General features: G+C 37.4%; 1 protein-coding gene across 2 annotated transcripts in view; it reads left to right on the forward strand.

Moving 5' to 3' along the window:
- Positions 1-27893, forward strand: part of LOC121385300 (thrombospondin type-1 domain-containing protein 7A-like) — a 156010-nt gene that overhangs the window by 23869 nt on the left and 104248 nt on the right. For both annotated transcript variants that reach the window (XM_041515920.1, XM_041515919.1), the window contains exons 2-4: positions 10032-10854; positions 17967-18233; positions 22021-22127. In XM_041515920.1, the coding sequence (XP_041371854.1) occupies positions 10032-10854; positions 17967-18233; positions 22021-22127 (1197 nt within the window). The remainder of the gene's footprint in view (positions 1-10031; positions 10855-17966; positions 18234-22020; positions 22128-27893) is intronic.

A 27893-nucleotide genomic window follows, 5' to 3' on the forward strand; every position in this document is an offset into this window, starting at 1 on the left:
GTGGGATGTAGCCCAGTGGTAGAGAACTCACCTAATGCACGGTCAGTCTAATCACTAGAGTGCCTGTCTGAGGAGGTTGGGACGTAGCACAGTGGTAGAGAACTCACCTAATGCACTTTCAGTCTAATCACTAGAGTGCCTGTCTGAGGAGAGTGGGACGTAGCCCAGTGGTAGAGAACTCACCTAATGCACAGTCAGTCTAATCACTAGAGTGCCTGTCTGAGGAGGGTGGGACGTAGCCCAGTGGTAGAGAACTCACCTAATGTGCGGTCAGTCTAATCACTAGAGTGCCTGTCTGAGGAGGGTGGGACGTAGCCCAGTGGTAGAGAACTCACCTAATGCACGGTCAGTCTTGGATCAATAAAAACAACAACAACCCAAGAAAAACCCAACAACGAAACAAAAACACAAATATAAAAAACAATCCTGAAATCTAGCTCTAAAAGTTATTCTTTGTGGAGTATTTGGGTTGGGATGTAGCCCAGTGGTAAAGTGCTCTCTAGATACATGGTTGGTCTGGGATCGATCCCTGTTGGTGGTCCCATTGGGCTATTTTTCATTCCAGCCAGTACACTACATGTATGACTGGTATATCAAAGGCTTTGGTATGTGCTATTCTGGATGTCCGATGGTGCATATGAATGATCCTTTGCTACTAAATATGTCAGAATTACCAAATGTTTGACATATAATAGCCGATAATTAGTAAATCAATGTGCTCAAGTGGTGTTGTTAAACAAAACCAACTGTAACTTTGGTTAGGATGTGGGGCACGATCTACATCAGGAGGAGTACTGAACCACGTTCCACAAACAGGACAGCACATACCACAGCCTTTGATATACCAGTTTATGTTAAACTGGCTGGAACAAGAAATAGCCTGATATGGGTCCACCGATGTGGATCGATCCTAGACCAACCGCCCATCAAGCGAGCACTTTACTACTGAGCTACGTATTTTCAAGGTTATTGAGAACTTATTTAATACATCTCTTCACACAGATTAAGCCCGTTATCTTTAAATCAGAATTTAATAGATACTTTTTAATAAAAAGTGGCTATTTTGGAATTTTGATAGATGATAGAGCTGTTTGAAGTTTGGATTTTTTAATTTAGTAAACAAATAAAAAAACTAAAAAATGTGAGTCTTCCACTCAAAACAGGATGGTTACAATCTACAAATAGCTAATGCATTTAACAGTAGCAGAGTTAATTGTAAAAAATGTTTTTTACATGGAACGACAACTGCTGTGGGTGTTTTTGTTAAAAACATCGAGCAACCATGCCTCATTCTGTCTAAATATAGTGTCTTTCATAAGAAGGTAAAATAAACACCATCTACATGTACTGTAAATCAGGGAATTTTGTGAAAAAAGAAAGAAAGACTGTTTCCAGTGATAAATGTGTGGGTTGAATGATCACGCAAGATGGGAATTGGAGAGGAAGGAAGGAAAGAAATGTTTTATTTAATAACGCACTCAACACATTTTATTTACTGTTATATGGTGTCAGACATATGGTTAAGGACCACACAGATACTGAGAGATGAAACCCGCTGTCGCCACTTCATGGGCTACTCCTTTCGATTAGCAGCAAGGGATCTTTTATATGCAGCATCCCACATACAGGATAGTACATACCATGGCTTTTGTTACACCAGTTGTGTAACACTGGCTGAAATGAGAAATAGCCCAGTGGGTCCACCGACGGGGATCGATCCTAGACCGACTGCGTATCAAGTGAATGCTTTACCACTGGGCTACGTCCTGCCCCGGAATTGGAGAGAGACAAGGAACGGCATGTAGAAGTGGCTATTGTTACCCATATGGTTAATAAATATATTGGTACATGTCAAAGACCAACCAAACGAGTTAAGTGATACAAATTAAGGTCGATTATGGGTAATAAATAGGATATTAAACTCTGTATCACTTCGTATCATGTTTATGTTTAATATCCTGTAAGATACAGGACTCTCAGACAAACGAGTTAAGTGATATAAATTAAGACCAATTATGGGTAATAAATAGGATATTAAACTCCGTATCACTTCATATCATGTTTATGTTTAATATCCTGTAAGATACAGGACTCTCAGACAAACGAGTTAAGTGATATAAGTTAAGACCAATTATGGGTAATAAATAGGATATTAAACTCCGTATCACTTCGTATCATGTTTATGTTTAATATCATGTAAGTTACAGGACCGTCAAGGCAGTAAAAAGTATTGGAATTTTTGGAATGGAACTACTTTTGCACTAGTTATATTAAGCAAAGGAATGTTATATAGTGTTCAAAGTTTATTATTCCTTTATTTCCAGTTGCTAGTTTTAATTTAAAAAAATGTTTTGAAGACCAGTTTTAATTTAAAAATAAGAAATAAATTGTTGTTGTTTAAGAACTATTTTGTTTTGGTGTATAAACATTGTAGGTGACAAGACATTCAACGTGTGTGGACCTAGTACTCTGGAAACAACGTAAAGTCATGAAATAAAATGGTTCATTTGATTAATATTTTGTATCATGTAGGATTTTTACTGATAAATAAAATAACCGGTTATTACTGTCTTAAGATATCTACTTTATCCTGCTTGCATTTGCCATTCTAACCTTCGCAGGATAAAGCCAATATCTTAATGCTAGGCTCAGACTACCAACTGTCAGCAGAAAATTGGCAAACTTGACAGTTGTGTTGTAATTTCCCCAACTCTCGACTTACAAAGTGTGTGCTCAGATTAACAACTAATAGATTATACGATGAGAATAGAGTTGTAAGAGTGGTCATACTACCAACTGGACAGTCGTAGAAGTCATGACAGCAGAAAGTTGGGCAACTTTCTGCTGGCAGTTGGTAGTTTAAGCCTAACATAATGGGTTATTTGACAAGGATAGAGTTGTAAGAGTGGTCATACTAGCAACTGGACAGTCGTAGAAGTCGTGACAGCAGAAAGTTGGCCAACTTTCTGCTGGCAGTTGGTAGTCTAACCTAGCATTAGCCTAACCATTTATTCTTATATGAGTGAGAATTTATTTTATGATTTACAGTAGTATACTTACCTTTACAACTATCTTTTCCATGCTTGCAAATGAATATGGTCTACATATTGGCCATATCCTGGAAGTGAAAATAAACCGTCAAAGATAAATATTTTCCTTAGCCTGTAGTCCGTGTTATGAAATGGTGAATATGTCTTATTACTAACAAGAAGGCCAGGGAGAAGGTTTGTTTGTGGAAGATGGATGGAAGTGAAAGTGTTATTTCAAACCGTTCAGGAGGGAGCCGTGTTTGACAGCTGTGTTGATAGTTAACTTACGTAAGTCGGAGATATCACTGGCGATAAAAACTAGAAATAGGACAGAAGCTGTGATGGTGCATTGGATAAGAAACCTGTAGGTTGTATTCTCTTGATTGGAATCAGATCTGACTGCCACTCCTCTTTGATCTCTGGTCAGAAGAAGAAGTCTGGTTTTCTTTAACGACACCACTAGAGCACATTTATTAATTGATCATCAGTTATTGAATGTAAAATATTTTTTGGTATTTCTGACATGTAGTCATCGGAGGAAACCCGCTACATGTTTTTGTAATGCAGCAAGAGATCTTTTATATGCACTTTCTAACAGACAGGAAAGCACATACCACAGCCTTTTATCATTTGAACTGGTTAGAATGAGAAAAAACCCAATCAGTTGAATGGATACACCAAGGTGGTTCGATCCTGTGACACAAGCACCTTAAGTGAGCACTCAACCAACTAAGCTAAACCCTACCCATGTCTGATCAGTGCATGCCATCACATATATATATATATATATATATATATATATATATATATATATATATATATATCATGTAATAGTTAACATATCCAGTGTAATCAAAGTTTGTGACATTTTTCAGATCAGATATTTTCAGAATTTGATAACTTTCCAAATCAGATGTTTATTGACATTTAATCAAATGTACTACGGTAACACTCCAAAAATTGACAGATGCATTCATAGTCATCAAACAAAAAGATTTCAACAACAACTTTACATTGAAAGTTATCCAGCATTCTGAACTTCCCCCCCCCCCCCCCCCCCCCCCCCCCCCCCCCCCCCCCCCCAAAACCCCCAAAAAAACAACCCGTCATGCACTAGTTTATTTTTATATAAGGTTATCCAACATGATTCCCATTCAAAACGACACCACGTCACACATCCATACGTCATTTGAATATCGATTAATGGTCGACTGGAATTATACTTGCATATACAGTTTACAAAAACACATATTAAGCTTGAGATCATATGATAAAGCGATTATTACCATCGTATGTTTCGGTATCGTCAATATTGACAATACCAAAACACACTCTCGTAATAACCTCTTTATATATTCCACTGATTTTTGTGCATGTTTTGAGTTATTAAGCCAATTTTGAGAGTAGTATACAGTCTATTTCCAATAAATAAACAAATAGAGGATTTGTCACTAGTGTTTTTTAATATGGAAAATATCAACTGAGTCTACGTTAATGGGTATTTGTCGAGGCTCTGCCAAGACAAATACCGATTAACTAGACGAGGTTGATATTTACATATTAAAAAACATGAGTAGCAAATTCTATTTATCCTATATGTAGTAGTAAACCAAATAACGTCTGGCTGGGTCAAAGTTCGAGGTGCACCAAACTTTTGCTAGATCGAGAAGTGAACACCACAAGTCGTGTGATTGGTGATAAATGTGAGTGTGTTGGGTGTAAAGAAAACAGTTTCATCTGGGCAAAAACGTATGCAATTTTATTTCATCTAGTACCACTGTGTCAAGTAGCCTTGTGCTTGGAAAAGTACTTGAATTTTGTGCGAAACTAGGGTAGTCATAGGTGCTACCCGTTATCTCTGAGCAGCTTGACCCCTAATTTTTCCAGAATCACTTTAAGGGTGAAGGGTGGTAGTATTTATGTCCATGGCGTTTATGTCAATTGATACACTGCACCTACATATGTTACTATTGTCATCTATGGGATTCGATTTGGTAGTATACACCCTATAACACTTCTAAAATAACATTTACATTCGATATTTAGAAAATTACAGTACTAAAATCGACCCCATCAGTAATATGATGTCATCACAGTTACCATAAGTCGCGAACTTCAATTAAATCTTACCAGCCTCGGTGGCGTCATGGTTAGGCCATCGGTCTACAGGCTGGTAGGCACTGGGTTCGGATCCCAGTTGAGGCATGGGATTTTTAATCCAGATACCGACCCCAAACCCTGAGTGAGTGCTCCGCAAGACTCAATGGGTAGGTGTAAACCAGTGATCCATAACTGATTCAACAAAGGCCATGGTTTGTGCTATTCTGCCTGTGGGAAGCACAAATTAAAGATCCCTTGCTGCTAATCGGAAAGAGTAGCCCATGAAGTCTGACGCTATATAACCAAAAATACAATGTGTTGAGTGCGTTGTTAAATAAAACATTTCTTTCTTTTCTTTCAATTAAATCTTATGAAAATGTTACATTCAGGTATACAGTCTTGATGGCTTGTAAACAAATGACCCATTCACAGCAACACATTATTACCAAGAATCCTTGATAATTTGCATATGCCTTTAAATTTGCATACCATTATTAACCAGGTTAATACACTAAATTATCACATGGGTTTATGACATGGATATCATGGGTAACTTATATTATAAATACACTTTTATTTAGAATACAGTGGTTATGCAGTAAACACCAGAGCTTGAAACCAGTGCAAGGTACTCCCAGAATAGAACTGCGATTTCCAGCAAAAATGACGGTCACTAATAAAAAACATTAGAGTGACAGATCCTAGTTTTTAAACACTACTGCACAATTTTCACTATTAGATTTGATTTTGTAAGTTGGAATTGGAAGTTACTTACATTTTTGGTTTACATTATCCATTTGCATACATCCGAAGAGTTTCTGGTCATCCTGGTGTTTCGGACAGGATTTAGCTCAGTGGGTTGAGTGCTCGCTTGAGGTGCTTGCGTCGCAGGATCGATTAGCAAAAAAACATATATCTCTGAGAAGTAACGGTTACAGAGATGAGCTGTAGTCTATTTTTAGAACATTTCACCATCACAGACTCTGGTTTCACTTCTCTGTAATGTCATACAGATGTGGTATGTACTATCCTGTCTGTGGGATGGTGCATATATATAAAAGATCCCTTGCTGCTAATCGAAAAGAGTAGCCCGTGAAGTGGTGACAGCGGGTTTCCTCTCTCAATATCTGTGTGGTCCTTAACCATATGTCCGATGCCATATAACCATAAATAAAATGTGTTGAGTGTGTCATTAAATAAAACATTTCCTTCCTTCCTTCAGATGTGTTGCAGGTTTGTAGATTAACCAAGGTTCATGTCCATTTTCACAGTTTGAAACTAGGGTCCATGCCTTTAAGTAAATCATTTAAATGCCACGTGACCCTCGCATTTTATTGCAAGTATATTAACTGTGAAGCACCACACTTTTACTGCTTGGGTGCATTGATATACAGTGGCGTAGGAAGGTGCCGGGGGGGGGGGGGGGGGGGGGGGGGGGGGGCACACTTTGATATTTACACACTTTTACACTATTATGAAGCAAATATAAAGCAACATATCTGAAAAGGGGGAGGGGGGGTGGCGGCCACATGCCCCCCTTGCCCCCCGCTTCCTATGCCAGTGATATAAGTTTTAGTAGAAAATGTTAACATGATCGGAAATGGGAATTGTTTTGGTTCAATAGCACCTATGCACTCATTCTGGGTTTGAGCCAGTACTGGGGATAGAAATCTCCAACAAGGACACTAAAACATGATTGTTTTCATATCATTATATTCTTGCCATACTATTTTCTTTATGCCTTATTTCATCTGTTTCTTGCTAACAGCTCATTTAAAGAACAAATTCAATGCATTGTTTTTATTTCATATCCAAATGTGGTTTAGGTAACTAGTATAATGTAAGTTTTGTAAATATATTGTGGGTTTTTTTTAATGTCATTAAATACTTGTTTATACTATTTTCATAATAATTATTTTATTTTCCATGTTCCTTGCTAGCAACTCATTTAAGACACAATGTGTTGTTTTCATCCTATTCATGTATTTAAATATTTGGTGATACTATTTTCATTATGCCTTATTTTGATTTTTTAAACATTCCTTACAAAATAAATTTGGAAGAGACAAATTTGTGTCTTATCTTCTATCCAAATGCAATCGGGGCGGGACATAGCCCACTGGTAAAGTGCTCGCTCGATGTGCGGTCAGTCGGGGATCGATCCCCGTCAGTGGGCCCATTGGGCTATTTCTCGTTCCAGCCAGTGCACCATGACTGGTATATCAAAGGCTGTAGTATATACTACCCTGTCTGTGGGATGGTGCATATAAAAGATCCCTTGCTGTTAATCAAAAAGAGTAGCCCACAAAGTGGTGACAGCGGGTTTCCTTTCTTAATATCTGTGTGGTCCTTAACCATATATCTGATGCCATATAACTGTAAATAAAATGTGCTGAGTGCGTCGTTAAATAAAACACTACCGCACATCAAGACAGGCAGGGATTATGACCATGGTGAGAATGGCGTTTTTGACAGAGTAAACTATGAAGCAAGAAAAATGGAGACTTTTCGTTTTTTATTGACAGCTCTAATCAGTGTTTTATGATATATTTGTATTGAAAAGAAAAGTGGTTTCATGTTTGATGGACTGAAAATTGAGATTCTGTTTACTGTGTTTGATAGTGAGATAAATGTCAGAAGTGTAACTGTATATTTAGCTGAACAGCTATTTACTCGCAGAGTGAACAAACCAACATTATATAGGTTAATAGGTGGTTGTCTACACAATTTGACTTAATGAGCGAAGTGTAAAAGTACATGTAGTTAAGATGGTCCAACCATTGAAAGTTTGTCATGTTTAACGACACCACTAAAGCACATTGGCTATTGGATGTCAGACATTTGGTAATTTTGATGTATAGAAAACCCGCTATATTTTTCCATTAGTTGCAATGGATCTTTTATATGCACCATTCCACAACCAGGATAGCACATACCATGACCTTTGATACATTTGTATACCAGTTGTGGTGCACTGGCTGGAGCAAGAAATAGCCCAAATGGGCCACTAATGGGGATCGATCCTAGACCGTCCACACATCAGGTGAGTGCTTTATCACTGGGCTACGTCCCACCCCTGGGGTGGGATTTAGCTCAGTGGGTTGAGTGCTCGCATGAGATGCTTGTGTTGCAGGGTCAAACCACCTCGGTGGATCCATTCATTGTTTTTATTCTTGTTCCAACCAGTGCACCACAACTGTTCAAAAGGCATGGTATGTTCTTTCCTGTCTGTGGGAAAGTGCACATAAAAGATCCCTTACTGCATTAAGAAAATGTAGCAGGTTTCCACTGGTGTGTCAGAATTACCAAATGTTTGACATCCAACAGCTGATGATTAAATAATCAATGTGTTCTAGTGGTGTCGTTAAACAATACAAACTTTACCATCCCACCCCTATATGTAAGACCAAATACATGTAGCCACAGTTTGAAATATGCTGAGGTGTTATGAAACATCATTCTTTTCTCTATTTTTCATCTGAGGATCATTGGAGTTGCTAGGTACAATTACTGCTACACTGATCTTCCGATGGATTGATTCCTAAAATGAAAACCAACTATGGGTTTTTGGTTGAATTTGTTGTTGTGTCATGTACTGTACTATATCCAGAGCTCACTGTTAAGGGGATCTATCACTCTCACACCCCTTCACTCCCCTGAGACTAGTTCAAGGAGAGTAATTTTTGCCTTTTAACATAAAAAAACAACTATGGGTTGATGGTTGAATTTGTTATTGTTGTCATGTACTGTACTACATCCAGAGCTCACTGTTAAGGTGATCTATTTCTCTCACTTACCATGACTACCCTGAGACTAGTTCAAGGAGAGTAGTTTTATCTCCTAACATAAAAAAACAACTATGGGTTGTTGGTTGAATTTGTTGTTGTGTCATGTACTGTACTACATCCAGAGCTCACTGTTAAGGGGATCTATCACTCTCACACCCCTTCACTCCCCTGAGACTAGTTCAAGGAGAGTAATTTTTACCTTCTAAAAACAAAACCAACTATGGGTTGTTGGTTGAATTTGTTGTTGTGTCGTGTACTGTACTACATCCAGACCTTACTGTTACGGTGAGCTATCACTCTCACACCCCTTCACTCCGCTGAGACTAGTTCAAGGAGAGTAATTTTTACCTTCTAAAAACAAAACCAACTATGGGTTGTTGGTTGAATTTGTTGTTGTATCATGCACTGTACTACATCCAGAGCTCACTGTTAAGGTGATCTATTTCTCTCACTTACCATGACTACCCTGAGACTAGTTCAAGGAGAGTAGTTTTATCTCCTAACATAAAAAAACAACTATGGGTTGTTGGTTGAATTTGTTGTTGTGTCATGTACTGTACTACATCCAGAGCTCACTGTTAAGGGGATCTATCACTCTCACACCCTTCACTCCCCTGAGACTAGTTCAAGGAGAGTAATTTTTACCTTCTAAAAACAAAACCAACTATGGGTTGTTGGTTGAATTTGTTGTTGTATCATGCACTGTACTACATCCAGAGCTCACTGTTAAGGTGATCTATTTCTCTCACTTACCATGACTACCCTGAGACTAGTTCAAGGAGAGTAGTTTTATCTCCTAACATAAAAAAACAACTATGGGTTGTTGGTTGAATTTGTTGTTGTGTCATGTACTGTACTACATCCAGAGCTCACTGTTAAGGGGATCTATCACTCTCACACCCCTTCACTCCCCTGAGACTAGTTCAAGGAGAGTAATTTTTACCTTCTAAAAACAAAACCAACTATGGGTTGTTGGTTGAATTTGTTGTTGTATCATGCACTGTACTACATCCAGACTTTACCAGATCGCCCCTAGAAATTTAAAATATTATTTAAAAAACCATTCCTTTTGATATTTCTAAGTTTAACATAGTACAATTGTTTTTTATTTTAGGCCCATGGGGAGCATGTGAGCATGTGCATTGTGGGTATGGCGGAAAGCAGTACCGAGAGGTGTGGTGTCAGAGCATCCTGGGTGGACCGACCTGGCACAACACGAACTGCGACCACCTCCCAAAACCCATTGACGTCCAGGAGTGCTACAAGATCTGTGACAGCGAAAAAGTCATCTGGGACAAATCCAGCTGGCTGGGGACTTCTTCCTCCCGCAACAACAACAACGACAAACCCTGGCCGGCCGGGATTCCTCGCCTACCGAACCACGAACAACCGTCTTCGTCGTCATCGCTGGGCGAACGTTTTCACGAGAGCAACGTCGTGTGGTCGGTGTCACAGTGGAGCCAGTGCCAGCTGGCGCCGGGCGTCACTTCTTGTGGGAAGAACAATGGTGTCCGGTACCGCACGGTGGTGTGCGAGCGCCGTGACAGCCGCGTGCAGGTCAATGATCGTGCGTGTCTTGCTACTGAGCCCAAGCCAAGACCGTCGCAGGCGTGTGAGCTTCTGTGTCGCATGGACTGCGTCGTGACACCGTATTCTGTGTGGAGCGGCTGTGATGCGTCGTGCCGGCTCCCCAACAGGACGCGGACGCGCGACATCGTGCTGCCCCCGCGTCATGGGGGTGGCCATTGCCCGGAGTTCTCCGAGATGCTGCCCTGTGATAATTGTACGGAGTCGTACACGTACCTGCTGGGAGCCTGGGAACTGTGTCAGCCATTCGATTCGAGTTTTATGAAAAACGTGAAGACGCATCCCTTGATTGGATACCAAAATCGGGTCATAACATGTCTAGGCAGCAAAGGAACTGTGACTAGTTTTAGGTAAGTAGTATTTTGTGGTCTGCAGTTTTAAAAATATTATATAAAAAAAATATATAAAATGTTTTATATAAATCTGTATTACACTACATCTTTTGATTGGATACCAAAGTCGGGTTATAACGTGTTTAGGCAGCAAAGGAACTGTGACTAGTTTTAGGTAAGTAGTATTTTGTGGACTGCATTTTTAAAAATATTATATAAAAAAATATTACATAAAAATGTTATATAAATCTGTATTACACTACATCCTTTGATTGGATACCAAAGTCAGGTAAAACATGTTTAGCCAGCAAAGGATAGTTTTAGGTAAGTAGTATTTTGTGGACTGCAGTTTTTAAAAATATTATATAAAAATATATTATATAAATCTGTATTGCACTATACTTCCTTTGATTGGATATCAAAGTCAGGTTATAACGTGTTTAGGCAGCAAAGGAACTGTGACTAGTTTTAGGTAAGTAGTATTTTAATTACTCAGTTAGAACACATATTCTTGTGCACTATAAACTCATGCAGTAAATAACAGGGCAAAACAACTGGCTATTTGGTTCTATTTATATCTTAAAGATTAGTATTGCAGGATAATGAAATGTCATGGGTTACAGTACACATGTAGTACTTGGAATCTCAATGTCTGTTACATATCAGGATTTGGCCATGCTTGACTGACTTCAGTAAACATCGGAGGGAATTAATGTCTGGAGAATATTTTTTAAGCTCTTTGATGTAGCTTTATCTAGTACAATGTCTTGTAGTACATAGTGTCACTCATCCGTGGCTAGTAGGTCACTGACCTACTTTTCACACATCACTGAGCATTGAAGATGAAAAAACCCACAAACATTCTGGAGAATATTTTCTGTACTGGTTATACCATAGAATCTTGGTACATCCATCTTGGTGTAATATTTGGGTCACTGTGACCTATTTTACATGGGCAGGATATACTTTAGTTTGTTTTTTAAAAAGTTTGTTTTTTATTTAACGGCACCACTAGAGCACATTGATTTATTGGATGTAAAACATTTGGTCATTCTGACATGTAGTCATCAGAGACTTACACTTCACTTATATATATGGTTAACATTTCATCTATATATGTCACACATACTTTGTATAAATGATACCTTATTTGCATACAAAATCCTATTCGTTTACTTATAAGTCACTTATACTTGAAAAGTATTAACAACTTATACTTCACTTGTAAGTGAAAAATATAAGTCTTTTCCATAAGAGATATACAGTCTTACAGAGAGAAAACCCGCTACATTTTTTCATTAGTAGCAAGGGATCTTTTATATGCATCATCCCACAGACAGGATAGCACATACCATGGCCTTTGATATACCAGTCATGGTGGATTGGCTGGAACGAGAAATAGCCCAATGGGCCCACCGACGGAGATCGATCCCAGACCGACCTTGCATCGAGCGAGCGCTGTACCACTGAGCTACGTCCCGCCCCAACAGAATATGATGACAGATAAAGCAAAGTTATATCCTACTACTAGCAGGATGTAACTTTTGACATCACTTATGTGACGTCACAGGCATAGCCTACATTACAAAACCACTCATTTGATTTCTAGGTCGTTGTATAATGTAGGTGTAATAACAGAACTAATAGCTTTTCCCGTAATTTTTATGGTCTGCAGGACAAAAATAATAACTAGGTATTGACGTCGGATATCTGTTTTATCCTGTTCAGGCCGAATGAGATATTCCGTTCGGCAGAGCCTTGCGAAATTTCCCATTCTTACTTTCACAGGATAAAGCAGATATCTGATGTCATAAACTACAATGTAGTATATCGCTGTTTATTAGTCAGCCGTTATGAGAAGAGGCCAATATATAAAGTCAACCAAAAATGTCTAAGAAAATACATAGAGGTTATTACCAGAGTGTGTTTCGATATCATCAGTATCATACATGTATATTAGGAATGAAAATTGTATTATGATATTGATGATACCGAAACACACGAGGGTAATAATTTCTTTATCATATAATCTCAAGCTTAATACAACGTGTTTTTGTAAACTGTATATGCAACTTTAATTCCAGTCGGACATTACTTGATATTCGAATGATGTAGGAATATGTGATGCAGTTTCTTTTCGAATGGAAATGACATCAAACTTGAATCATGTCATTTTGCATATCCTTACTTTAAATAAATTAGTACATGATGTTTTTTTGTTTTCAAAATGGTTAACAGTTTTCAATGTAAAGTTGCTAATTAATTGAAATGTTTTTGTTTGATACCCATGATTGCATACGTCATTTATGGAGTGTCACCGCGGTACATTTGCTTTAAAATGTCAATAAACATAAGAGTCGTGACCTGATTAATTTACATGTAATTTGCATCTAATTTGCAAAGTTATTAGTTTTTGAAAGTACATGTATGTGATCTGATTTGTTTTGATTACACTGGATATGCTACCTACCTATGTGATAAAATAAAATAAAATATTGGCGTGTACAGAAATACAGTACTAACAAAAACTTGAAATAAAATTTGGCACGAACAATTTTGTCGTTCGTCTGTTGGTTATGCAAAACCATTATCAACATGGTGTTCTTTACTGCAATTATCTATCGTGGGTGTTAAGTAATATTTATACTGCATTTACAAAAGTGAAACTACGTTTATCAGCTAAAGATGTCCATGCGATCAATTCATTCTAGAAAGATAGAAATAAAAAGAACAGAACAATGTTATCCCACTGTAAACCTTTATTCTTTTTCAGCTATCTCGAAATCTTTATTAAAATAGTTTTTGTACGTTGATCAGTTCACCAAAACAAATGCCCGCATTGACTGTTACAAGAGATTGACATTACCGAGATGTATCTACACATGTATATTTTTGTTTGGTTCAGCTACAGTGAAACCTCTCAAAACTGGACACTATGTAAACCGGAATCCTGTCAAAACCGGAACAAATTTCACGGTCCCTTTTTAAATATCAATACAGGACAGAACCCCTCTAAAGCGGATACCTCTTAAAACTATACTTTTTTACTTGGTCCTGTGTGTCTTGGTTTTTTAGGTTTCACTGTACATAAAAGTTGAGTGGGCGTATACATTGTTTTAACCTTTGTATGAGATACTGAGGGGCAAACTAAGGGCTAAATTCCCCTTGGTGTTGCGACGTAGCCCAGTAGTAAAGCGCTCGCTCAATGCGCGGTCGGTCTGGGATCAATCCCCTTCGGTGGACCCATATGGGATATTTCTCGTTCCAGCCAGTGCACCACAACTGGTATATCAAAGGCCGTGGTATGTACTACCCTGTCTGTAGGATGGTGCATATAAAAGAACCCTTGCTGCTAATCGAAAAGAGTAGCTCATGAAGTGGCGACAGCGGGTTTCTCTCTCAATATCTGTGTGGTCCTTAACCATATGTCTGACGCCATATAGCCGTAAATAAAATGTGCATCGTTAAATAAAAGATTAAAGACATTAAAAAAAATAGAGTTGACTACTACACAGTGATATACAGAATGCACTCTACTGTCTACGGTAAACTGTGTTTTGAGGATATGATAACCGGAAACATTTCTCTATTTTCAGTCACTGACCAAAAATAGATCATTTTGGGATGGCATTTTGGTAGGAGACATGTGGCTCTCTTCTCTATCCCCCTCCCTCCCCCTCTCTCCCTCCCCATCTTTCTGTCTTCTGTCTGTCTGTCTCTCTCCTTCCCCATCTGTCTGTATCTTTCTTTCCCTCCCCATCTCTTACTCTTCCTTCCCCTCCTTCCTCTCCCTCCCAATCTCTCTGTCTGTCTGTCTCTCCCTCCATATCTCTCCCTCTCTCTTACCCTCCCCATCTCTCTCTCTCTCTGTGTCTACCATCTCTCCCTCTCCCTTCCCCTCCCTCCTCATCTCTCGCTGTCTGTCTGTCTCTCCATCCCCATCTCTGTGTGTCTCTCTCTCCCTCCATCCCCCATCTCTCTATACCTACCCATCTCTCTCTTCATCTCTCTCTTCACCTCTGTCTTCATCTCTCTTTCTCTCTCTCTTCCTCCCATCTCTCTCTTCCTTCCTCTTCCTCCACCCTTTTTTCTCTCTCTGTCTGTCTGTCTCTCTTTCTCTGTCTCTCTGTCTTTCTGTCTGTGTGTCTCTCTCCCCATCCCTCCCTCCCCATCTCTCACTCACTCTCTCACTCTCTCCTTTCCCCTCCCCTCCCCTCGATACTAACATTCCAATTAGTTTTATATACTGTAAATCCTGAAATTAATGCGATTATAACATTAATGCGAAAAATGCGAGTTTGTGTTATTCACATTAATTAGATTATGCACTTATTTCTGTTGTGTATATGTGTCCCCCCAAAAATGTTAAATTCTAGTATATTTATAAAACGGAACTACAAAAGAATTTATTATAGGCAGACTAATTGTCGAATAGTCCAGCAAGTCGTGTGTCACACGCTATTAAAACAAACAAAAATTAAAATTCTAATACATTTATAAAACAACTGAAGCACCATTCATCATAGACGAGACAGATTAATGGTCCAATAGTCCAGCAAGATGCCAGCCACATGTGACAATTGCAGGGTCTTTGGCCACCCTGTCAAAAGCTGACACGATCCAGTGCGCAGGACTGGGCTAATATAGCAGTCAATCTTTTCTTTGTCTTTACTGTTCACGTTCCCTGCAACTGTGTTGGCGTACAGTTGTAATGGTACATGTATGCTAATGTTTAGCCAGATGTAGGTAACTATACACCTTACGTAAATGATTGCCACGAAAATATGCTTTGAACTGATCTCACCAAAAACACTATGGACTAAACATGTTAATTGATGTGTACACAGACATGTTAGTGAGTTGATCTCATTGAAGACGCCTGTAACTTGGATTTAACTGAAAATTACACAGACGTGTGGTGTTAGAAAAGTAATATTTCAAAGGGAGGCCACTCGTATTAATTTCATGTCACATTTTAGTCTGCCCACCGTCACTCGCATTAATTTAGGGACACGTTAATTTCAGGATCCACGGTACATCTAACATTCCAATTAGTTTTATATATGATTTTGAATCCTTCACGTAAATTGTAATATATTAACCGACATTAAACTTTCTTTAATAACCGACCGTGTCATCAAAAGATGATTTGCCTGTTAGAAACCCATTATCTTTTATGATTGATGGTGGCTTTCTAATCAATTCCCGGCACTTCTGTAATCATAGGTATGTATAAAAATGTTTACGCCAATGTGATATTTTTTTATAAAATTAGCCTGTGTAGCAATTAAACCAGAAAATACATTTTTACTTTTCTATATTAAAAGAAGAGAGTAAGTTTGTTTTGTTTAATGACACCACTAGAGCATATTTATTTATTAATCAATGGCAATTGGATGGCAAACATCTGTTAAGTTTGACACATTGTCTTAGAGAGGAAACTGCTTATTTTGTCCATTAGTAGCATATGCACCATCCCACAGACAGGATAGCACATACCACAGCCTTTGATATATCAGTCATGGTGCACTGTCTGGAACGAGAAATAGTTAAATCAAATTGGCCCACCAACGGGGATCGATCCCAGACCAAATGTGCATCAAGCAAGCACTCTACCACTGGGCTACATCCCGCCCTTCGCACACAACTGAGATACTGGCCGTGGTATATGCTTGAGGTGCATTGAGAAGTGTGGGGGTTGATTATCCATGTAGGCAGGACAGCACATACCACAGCCTTTGATATATCAGTTGATATACACGTAGGAATTAAACCAAAAAATAAATGTTTACCTTTCTACCTTAAAAGAAGAGAGTGAAAAGTTGAAGTGTGTTTTGTTTAATGACACCACTAACTTTAATCAAACTTTATTTATGGTTATATGACATCGGACACAGCTATTGAGGGAGGAAACCCGCTATCGCCACTCCATGGGCTACTCTTTTCGATTGGCAGCCAGGGATCTTTTATATGTCCGGACCCTATCTTGCATACAGATGCATACACGACCATCAAACCTCACATGTAGAAACAACTTGGGATGGCGGTGTGTTGCTTATTATTATTAGGTCACTGTGACCTACTTTTCACAGTCTACTGCACATAACAGTAAATCCTTGTCCGGACCATATCTTGCATACAGATGCATACACGACCATCAAACCTCACATGTAGAAACAACTTGGGATGGCGGTGTGTTGCTTATTATTACTAGGTCACTGTGACCTACTTTTCACAGTCTACTGCACATAACAGTAAATCCTTGTCCAGACCATATCTTGCATACATACATTGTATGCATACAGGACCATCAAACCTCCCATGTAGGAACAACTTGGGATGGCGGTGTGTCGCATACAATTACTAGGTCACTGAGATACAAATAAATCAAATAATTTGTCTATATTCACATAATTAGAATTGAATCATTTCTGTAACATATTCATTAAACTGTTTCCTGCCATTGACGTGTATACATATCAAGCAATATCACAATGACGTCACTTGGCATTTGTTTTAATTTAAAAATTGTTTTCTAAAATAACTATAAATAATATAACTGACTACTAAATGCTATAATTACATAGGTGGATCTTCTTCGTATATGTGTATGTGTAATTTCATGTTGAAATGTCAACAGATTTTAATAATATTACTGGAACTGTATAATAGTTAATGTTGGACATTATGCTCATAAATTACAAAAAAACGTTGATGACAGTATGTGCATTGCACCCTGTTATTCTGAAAAAAATTGGCCGTCTTCTTCATTTGTTCTTTAAATCAATCACAAATAGTTAATAAATCACAGCATACACTTAAATTAAAAGAGAAATAGTAGTTTTTAATTAATGTTTTCTTAATTATTAATGAAAAATTGTATATTAAAATTTGCAGCTAGGTAGTTCATTATGGTATATATGAGTCAAAAAGAAGGTAATGGTTTATTTAACGACGCACTCAGCACATTTTATTTACGGTTATATGGTGAGGGTCAAAAAGAATGTGGCAGGATAAAGATTAATATCTATGGCTTTCCATCAAACTTCTGACGGGCACATCATGTACCTGTTTGTTTTGTTTCACCAATACTCCATGACTTTTAACGTAAATAATATCTTTCATTTCAGACGATGTACAGAGAAGATTAAGGAAGCCCTCTTACCACAACACCAAGCTTGCATCATTCCTCAGGACTGTGTCGTGTCGGGGTGGTCTCCCCTTGCTCCCTACAACAGCAGCTGTGTGGGGGAGGTGGGGATCGTCCCTGGGTACATGGTGCGGTCCCGCACCGTAATTCAAGTCCCACTGGGGGATGGGAAGCCCTGCCCCTCGGAGCTGAGAGAGATGGTCAAACTGCAGGGTGAAAACTTGTATGATCTCAGACCGTGTAAAAGGTCAGTGTTTGTATTAGTTAAAGGCGCGGACCCTAGTTTCAGCCCGTGAAAATGGACACTAAGTTTAGTTGACCTACAAACCTGCAACACATTTCGATAAAGTTATAACAGAGAGAAGATAAAGTCTGTGATGTTTAAACTGGGAAATACCGTCTACAGATAACAAAAGCTTGTCTCAATAACCATTACTTCTCAGATGAACGTGCATTTTTAGAATTATGAAAACTACATTTGGGGGTATTATAAAAACCTGGATGACCAGAACCACTTCAGGTGTAGGAAAATGAATATTCTTAATAATAAAATTAAAGTACTTCTAATTTAAATTATCAAAAATGGCTTTAATAGTAAAAAATATGTCACAATGTTTAAAAACTAGGGTCTGTCACTTTAATAGTGAAAAATACGCCGTAGTGTTTAAAAAGTAGAGTCTGTCACTTTAATAGTGAAAAATACACCGTAGTGTTTAAAAACTAGAGTCTGTCACTTTAATAGTGAAAAATACGCTGTAGTGTTTAAAAACTAGAGTCTGTCACTTTAATAGTGAAAAATACGCTGTAGTGTTTAAAAACTAGGGTCTGTCACTTTAATAGTGAAAAATACGTCGTGTTTAAAAACTAGGGTCTGTCACTTTAATAGTGAAAAATACGTCGTGTTTAAAAACTAGAGTCTGTCACTTTAATAGTGAAAAATACGCCGTAGTGTTTAAAAACTAGAGTCTGTCACTTTAATAGTGAAAAATACGCCGTAGTGTTTAAAAACTAGAGTCTGTCACTTTAATAGTGAAAAATACGCCGTAGTGTTTAAAAACTAGAGTCTGTCACTTTAATAGTGAAAAATACGCTGTAGTGTTTAAAAACTAGGGTCTGTCACTTTAATAGTGAAATATACGCCGTAGTATTTAAAAACTAGAGTCTGTCACTTTAATAGTGAAAAATACGCCGTAGTGTTTAAAAACTAGGGTCTGTCACTTTAATAGTGAAAAATACGTCGTAGTGTTTAAAAACTAGGGTCTGTCACTTTAATAGTGAAACATACGCCGTAGTGTTTAAAAACTAGGGTCTGTCACTTTAATAGTGAAAAATACACCGTAGTGTTTAAAAACTAGGGTTGTCACTTTAATAGTGAAAAATACGTCGTGTTTAAAAACTAGGGTCTGTCACTTTAATAGTGAAACATACGCCGTAGTGTTTAAAAACTAGGGTCTGTCACTTTAATAGTGAAAAATACGCCGTAGTGTTTAAAAACTAGAGTCTGTCACTTTAATAGTGAAAAATACGCTGTAGTGTTTAAAAACTAGGGTCTGTCACTTTAATAGTGAAATATACGCCGTAGTATTTAAAAACTAGAGTCTGTCACTTTAATAGTGAAAAATACGCCGTAGTGTTTAAAAACTAGGGTCTGTCACTTTAATAGTGAAAAATACGTCGTAGTGTTTAAAAACTAGGGTCTGTCACTTTAATAGTGAAACATACGCCGTAGTGTTTAAAAACTAGGGTCTGTCACTTTAATAGTGAAAAATACACCGTAGTGTTTAAAAACTAGGGTTGTCACTTTAATAGTGAAAAATACGTCGTGTTTAAAAACTAGGGTCTGTCACTTTAATAGTGAAAAATACGCTGTAGTGTTTAAAAACTAGGGTCTGTCACTTTAATAGTGAAATATACGCCGTAGTATTTAAAAACTAGAGTCTGTCACTTTAATAGTGAAACATACACCGTAGTATTTAAAAACTAGAGTCTGTCACTTTAATAGTGAAAAATATGCCGTAGTGTTTAAAAACTAGGGTCTGTCACTTTAATAGTGAAAAATACGTCGTAGTGTTTAAAAACTAGGGTCTGTCACTTTAATAGTGAAAAATATGCCGTGTTTAAAAACTAGGGTCTGTCACTTTAATAGTGAAAAATATGCCGTAGTGTTTAAAAACTAGGGTCTGTCACTTTAATAGTGAAAAATATGCCGTAGTGTTTAAAAACTTGGATCTGTCTCTTTAAGCTTTAATTTAGGGCAGTTCTAGATTGTCTAATCTCAGATCTTGCAAAAGGTCGGTGTTTATTTAATTTAAGCTTTAATTTAGGGCAGTTCTAGGTTGTATGATCTCAGATCTTGATTGAATTGTCCTGAAACTTGGTACAATAATGATCCTCTGGGGACCCTCCACAAACTAATAGAGAGATATTTTTAGAAATTTTAGAAATTTTGTAATTTTGTTTCAAAACATTTCAAATTAAATTGAAATATTGACAGCCTATCTTCTCCTAGAGTTTTTATGAGGTAGTTTTGAAATTGGTATTATTATTATCTGGGGCAGTCTCCACAAACTAATAGAGAGAGATTTTTGGAAATTTTATTAAATTTAAGCATTTTAAATATAAATTTAACATTGATAATTTAAAAGTCTTATGTTCTTTTAGAGTTTAGATTAGAAACCTGATAATACGATTCTGTAGGGCAGTCTGCACAAACAGACCTGTCAACTGTACTAGATTCAGTGGTATATTCCCAGTATTTGACGAACTCTCCCATTCACCTTCCTCGGAGGACATTTCTCCCTGAAAATCCTAATTTCCTAAGCATAAAAGAAAGAAATTTAAATTAACATTTGGGGGGTGGGTGGGTGGGTGGGTGGGTGGGGGGGGGGGTGTCTTTACAAATTAATGAATTGTCTACTACTGACTACATTGAAAATTAAATAGAAGAACTCTATATGCTGATAGGCCTCTTGGTTTTTTTATTTTTTTATTTTTTTTATTGCAACTTGTAGTTTAGGCCTGTTATAGAAGTTAATTTAGGGGTGGGATGAAGAAGTGAAACATTTTCTTTTTTGTCTGTATTTCTTTTTAAAGATGCAAATAATCTTCAGGCTGGCGAAATGAAGGTTTTTCTCACCAAAAGTCGGCTCAAGTCGACAAGATGTTAGCAGTATAGTGAGAAGTCAAAGTTGCCTCAATATTCTGGACCTAATCTGATTTGAAAAACAAAATCACACAACAGACATCAAGGCACTGACATTTTCAGGGTGGGATTTAACTCAGTCAATTGAGTGTTTGCCTGAGGTGCTTGCATCGCAGGATCAAACCACCTTGGTGGATTCATTCAACTGATTGCATTTTTTCTCATTCCAACCTGTGCACCACAACTGGTCAAAGGCTGTGGTATGTGCTTTCTGTCTGTGGGAAAGCGTATATAAAAGATCCCTTGTTGCATTAGAAAAAATGTAACGGGTTTTCTCTGATGACTACGTGTCAGAATTACCTAACGTTTAACATCCAATAGCCGATGACTAATTAATCCATGTGTTCTAGTGGTGTCGTTAAACCAAATGTGTAATCGTCACTGTAGAAAGTGTTATCTTCACTGCAAGAAAGCCGGAACTATTTTGCTGCTGGCATTTTAAAAATAAAGGTAAATTGCCAAAAGTTATATAATAAATAAAACACTTCATGTTTTTTGTCAAACATGAAGTTTGCAATTGTATCCCACTTGTTGCTCAAGCGCGACTCGTGAGATATGATTGCAGACTTGTGAAATATCCTCTATCTATTTTTATCAAACTTCTCCTCTTTCTTCTGGGAAGGGAGAAGTCACTTCTTCTTTCTCAACAAAACAAAAGTAGAAAAAAAAGTTTTTTTTGTTTAACGACACCATTAGAGCACGTTGATTTATTAATCGTCGGCTACTGGATGTCAGACATTTTGTAATTGTTTCTTGTTTTTCAGTGCTAGATTTTTAGGGCCTGCTGTTCTGTATGATTTTAATAATAATTTCTTGCTGTTTCTGTTTCTAGTTCTAAGTGGATTCTGTCTGGCTGGAGTATCTGTGAGTCGGTGCCAGGCTATAGTCGGTGTGGAAAAGGCATACAGAGTCGGAAGGCCATTTGTGTACAACTTGACGGTTCGTAACTTCTGTAACAGAAAAACATCAACAGTTACTTAGAGAATAACTAACGAGCTATGAGGAATTATTAATTATCTGTCCCGAGTGAATGAATATTGTAAACCCGAGCCTTTAGCGAGGGTTTTACAACATTCATTCATGAGGGACAGATAATTCATAACTCCATGTAGCAAGTTGGTTATTCTCTTTATTACCCACTGTCAATTTTAACTGATTTTTAATGTAAAAATTCCTCTGCAGTTTACAACAAAGCCATCTGCCATTACGTCATATAGTATTACACGCATTACATGACGTAATGTAAGTGACGTCATAGCATAACAGCGCTCTTTTTATAGCCCAATGTTTACAGTACAAAATAATACAACTATATTTGCATTTTAAAATAATTATTTTTATATATTACTAAAGCCGCTGCTTATGAAAATATACCATTTCATGTTTACGAAACAAATGAGTCCATTTGTTTTTGTAAATCTTTGTAGATCGGACTCATGAATGGAAACATTATATGAATGAAAGTGAAGTTCCGGCCACGACAAGCAACCAACCAAACGTCATGATTTTTAAGCCAGCCAATCGGTGGCTGTAGAAGCAATCTGCACACTGTGCAGAGATAAAAAAAATATTACCCCATATATTTGAGCCCATATGGGTAATAAATCGCAGTTCATCTGTTTCATTTTAATGCAAATGGACCATAAACATGTAACAGATAAAAATAAATCTCCACTTAGAGGAATTTCCCTATTAGCTCAGTTGGTAGAGCACTGGACTCACGTACTGAGAGTCTGTGGTTCGAATCCCCTAAGTGGAGATTTATTTTGATCTGTTACATGTGTATGGTCTGTTTGCATTAAAATGAAACCGATGAAATGCGATGTAACGCTATAAAGGGGCGTTCTCATTAAGTGATTAGTCGCATGTGATGAATTGCGATGTAACTCTATAAAGGGGCGTTCTCATTAAGTGATTAGTCGCATGTGATGAATTGCGATGTAACTCTATAAAGGGGCGTGTGATGATGTGATGAATTGCGATGTAACTCTATAAAGGGGCGTTCTCATTAAGTGATTAGTCGCATGTGATGAATTGCGATGTAACTCTATAAAGGGGCGTTCTCATTAAGTGATTAGTCGCATGTGATGAATTGCGATGTAACTCTATAAAGGGGCGTTCTCATTAAGCATGTGATGAATAGTAACTCATAAAGGGGCGTTCTCATTAAGATGAATTGCGATGTAACTCTATAAAGGGGCGTTCTCATTAAGTGATTAGTCGCATGTGATGAATTGCGATGTAACTCTATAAAGGGGCGTTCTCATTAAGTGATTAGTCGCATGTGATGAATTGCGATGTAACTCTATAAAGGGGCGTTCTCATTAAGTGATTAGTCGCATGTGATGAATTGCGATGTAACTCTATAAAGGGGCGTTCTCATTAAGTGATTAGTCGCACTGTCTTGTGGCATGTGATTTATCACAGTGACTCTAATCGTATCTGGGGTGGGATGTAGCCCAGTGGTAAAGCACTCGCTTGATGCGCAGTCACTCTGGGATTGATCCCCGTTGGTGGGCCCATTTCGATTATTTCTCGTTCCAACCAGTGAACCATAACTGGTATATCAAAGGCCGTGGTATGTACTACCCTGTTTGTGGGATGGTACATATAAAAGATCCCTTGCTGCTAATCGAAAAGAGTAGCCCATGAAGTGGTGACAGCGGGTTTTCTCTCTCAATATCTTTGTGGTCCTTAATCATACGTCTCACGCCATATAACCGTAAATAAAATGAGTGCGTCGTTAAATAAAACATTTTCTTTCTTTCTTTCTATAAAGGGGCGTTCTCATTAAGTGATTAGTCGCATGTGATGAATTGCGATGTAACTCTATAAAGGGGCGTTCTTATTAAGTGATTAGTCGCACTGTCTTGTGGCATGTGATTTATCACAGTGACTCTAATCGTATCTGGGGTGGGATGTAGCCCAGTGGTAAAGCGCTCGCTTGATGCGCAGTCACTCTGGGATCGATCCCCGTCGGCCCATTGGGCTATTTCTCATTCCAGCCAGTGCACCACGACGGGTATATCAAAGGCTGTGGTATGTGCTATCTTGTCTGTTGAATGGTGGATATAAAAGATCCCTTGCTACTAAAGGGAAAATGTTGTGGGTTTCCTCTCTAAGACTATATGTCAAAATTACCAAATGTTTGACATCCAATATCCGATGATTAATAAATCAATGTGCTCTAGTGGTGTCGTTAAACAAAACAAACTTTAACTAACTGTATGTGTATAAGACTACTGTCGTTCCAATTTGATAACATGCGACAAGTCGGTGCAAGTAATTGCATAATGAGAACACCCCTTAATGAATAAAGTTAAACTTCATACAACATATTATTAAGTTTTAAACACATACCAACTCGAATATAATTTTTTGGAAAACAGTTCTGTGTAAATGAAAAAGTTGTGTTAAAAAGAAGATTTAATATATATATAATTTATATAGATTAAATCTCATTTTTAATACAGGGGTGAAACAAAATGCCACTGAAATAATCGATAATACAGTACACAGAGATTAAAGGGACATTGGTTTAAAGCGACAGACCCTAGTTTCAACCCGTGAAAATTAACACTAAGTTTAGTTAAAGGGACAGACCCTAGATTCAACCCGTGAAAATTAACACTAAGTTTAGTTAAAGGGACAGACCCTAGATTCAACCTGTGAAAATTAACACTAAGTTTAGTTAAAGGGACAGACCCTAGTTTCAACCCGTGAAAATTAACACTAAGTTTAGTTAAAGGGACAGACCCTAGTTTCAACCCATTAAAATTAACACTAAGTTTAGTTAAAGGGACAGATCCTAGTTTCAACCCATGAAAATTAACACTACATGTATGTTTAGTTAAAGGGACATACCCTAGTTTCAACACGTGAAAATTAAAACTATGTTTAGTTAAAGGGACAGACCCTATTTTCAACCCGTGAAAATGAACACTAAGTTTAGTTAAAGGGACAGACCCTAGTTTCAACACGTGAAAATTAACACTAAGTTTAGTTAAAGGGACAGACCCTAGTTTCAACTCGTGAAAATTAACACTAAGTTTAGTTAAAGGGACAGACCCTAGTTTCAACACGTGAAAATTAACACTAAGTTTAGTTAAAGGGACAGACCCTAGTTTCAACCCGTGAAAATTAACACTACGTTTAGTTGAAGGGACAGACCCTAGTTTCAACCCGTGAAAATTAACACTACGTTTAGTTGAAGGGTCAGACCCTAGTTTCAACCCGTGAAAATTAACACTATGTTTAGTTGAAGGGACAGACCCTAGTTTCAACCCGTGAAAATTAACACTATGTTTAGTTAAAGGGACAGACCCTAGTTTCAACCCGTGAAAATTAACACTAAGTTTAGTTGAAGGGACAGACCCTAGTTTCAACCCGTGAAAATTAACACTACGTTTAGTTGAAGGGTCAGACCCTAGTTTCAACCCGTGAAAATTAACACTATGTTTAGTTAATCTACAACCCTGTAAAACATTTGGATAAAGTTACAATTGAGTGAAACATGAGTCTGTGACTTTGAAATGGTAAAATATCCTCTAAAAATAGACTAAAACTCGACTCGACTCCATAACTGTTACTTCTCAGACACATGTGCATTTTTGAAAATATGAGAAATGCATTTTGTGATATTAAAAACACCAGGAGGACCAAAAACACTTCGTATATACGGACATTGCTAATCGAAACCATAAAATCTAACTAAAGTGTGATTTCAGTTATCAGAAATGACTATAATAGTCAAAAATATGCCTTAGTGTTTAAAAAATAAGGGTATATCCCTTTAAAGGTAGAATTGCACAAGCTTTTTGCTAGACTCACACTTTGGTGTTCATTATTGTTAACAAAACAAATGATGATTAGACTGCTCAGACACACTAGAGGCTAAAAAACCCCAATAAACAGCAACAACATCAACAAATGTATGTCAATGGAAATTAAGCCTTACATTGTATATTTTATTTTCTTACACACCCATTGGTCAGAACACTTTGTGTTATTTTTCATAATACATAGTACGTGTGTTAACAATTTCAAGACATACGTACTACCGGTTCTGACTGCTCATAGGTGATGACCAGGTCACCAATGCCATACATCCAATAAAAAAACAGCATGATGGAAATCGATTACACTGTGATGTATAGTTAACCTGACAATCATGTGTCTGATGCCTAAGTCAGCTACAAGTTCAATGGGTTGTAAATATCTTTTAGTCAATAAAGATGTTAATTTTTTTTTTTTTTTAAACCTGATTTTTGAGGATATGTAAGAAATAGAATAATACACTTGTGTCTGTTAGATACCTTCAATCTCACAACTCGTTGTTTAAAAATGTAGCAAAGTCGTTTTTTGCTCGTTAGATACATTTTAAAATAACTCGTGAGATAAATGGTATCTAGCGGCCACTCATGTATTATTCTTTATAGACATCATAAGTCTTTTAATAATTAGAATAATTATATAACCCTATTTGGTCCGGCAAATTATGATTCGAGCTGGTAGAATGTTCAGCTTGTCAGACAAAATGTCTGGTAGGTATTTTGGCCAATTTTGACCCCTGGCATGTTTTTTTTATGAGGTTGTTTGGACCTTACAAACAGATTTCATTACATTACAATATGTACAGCAAGTTTATATTGGTTGAGCGTTTCACTTCCTTGTGAAATTCAAGCACATGTTGTTGCACTTCGTTATAGACAGCTGGTTTTGTATATATACCACATGTTTTCTTAGGAAAGTATCAACACAGTGTGAAGGTGTTTCATTTTGCGTCCATTTTACGAACTATGTGCATGCACATTTACTAACTAATGCCTGTAAAAAAAGAAATAATTCTAAAGTAATTAGCGTTACCATAAGCATTGAAAGACCTTTGGTGTTGTGATGGGAAATATATATATATATAAAACACTGGCTAGTACTTAATATTTTTATGCTTCATTTTAGTGCAGGAGAACTACTCCGCGACATTAATTTTTATTGTCCAGTTACAAGTTTAATGTGGGTGGTGTGAGTTTACTCAGTCTGTGTAGGTTATTTGCTCTAAGGTGAGACAATACATACAAACTGTTTTCTTCCCCTGTTTCAAATGAATTCTTTATATAACTAAAGTATTTATGAATCTGTCTGTCTGTCTGTCTGTCTTTCTGTCCGTATTTTATTTTGAAAAGCAAATTCGACATATAACAAGACATTATTAACAGTTCAACATGACCTATGATGCTATATGTACTCTTGTGTGTACTCCATATTGTTATTCCACCATTGTTTGACTGTAAATGTTGCCACCAGACAGTTTCTATAATTTACAGGAAACAATAGGACAGTAAAAAAAGAATCCCATCAATACTGGAAACTCATTCATAAATGCAAACATTTTGAACCTTTGCCAAAGTGTGTGTTGCCAATGTCATGGTCACTGGTTAGAAAACACTAAATATCTCAGTAAGATGGTGTATTGAACCAATAAGTGTGTGTTGCCAATGTCATGGTCACTGGTTAGAAAGCACTAAATATCTCAATAAGATGGTGTATTGAACCAATAAGTGTGTGTTGCCAATGTCATGGTCACTGGTTAGAAAGCACTAAATATCTCAATAAGATGGTGTATTGAACCAATAAGTGTGTGTTGCCAATGTCATGGTCACTGGTTAGAAAGCACTAAATATCTCAATAAGATGGTGTATTGAACCA

The sequence above is a fragment of the Gigantopelta aegis genome, chromosome 11 (genome assembly GCF_016097555.1).
Source record: "Gigantopelta aegis isolate Gae_Host chromosome 11, Gae_host_genome, whole genome shotgun sequence".
Lineage (NCBI taxonomy): Eukaryota > Metazoa > Mollusca > Gastropoda > Neomphalida > Peltospiridae > Gigantopelta > Gigantopelta aegis.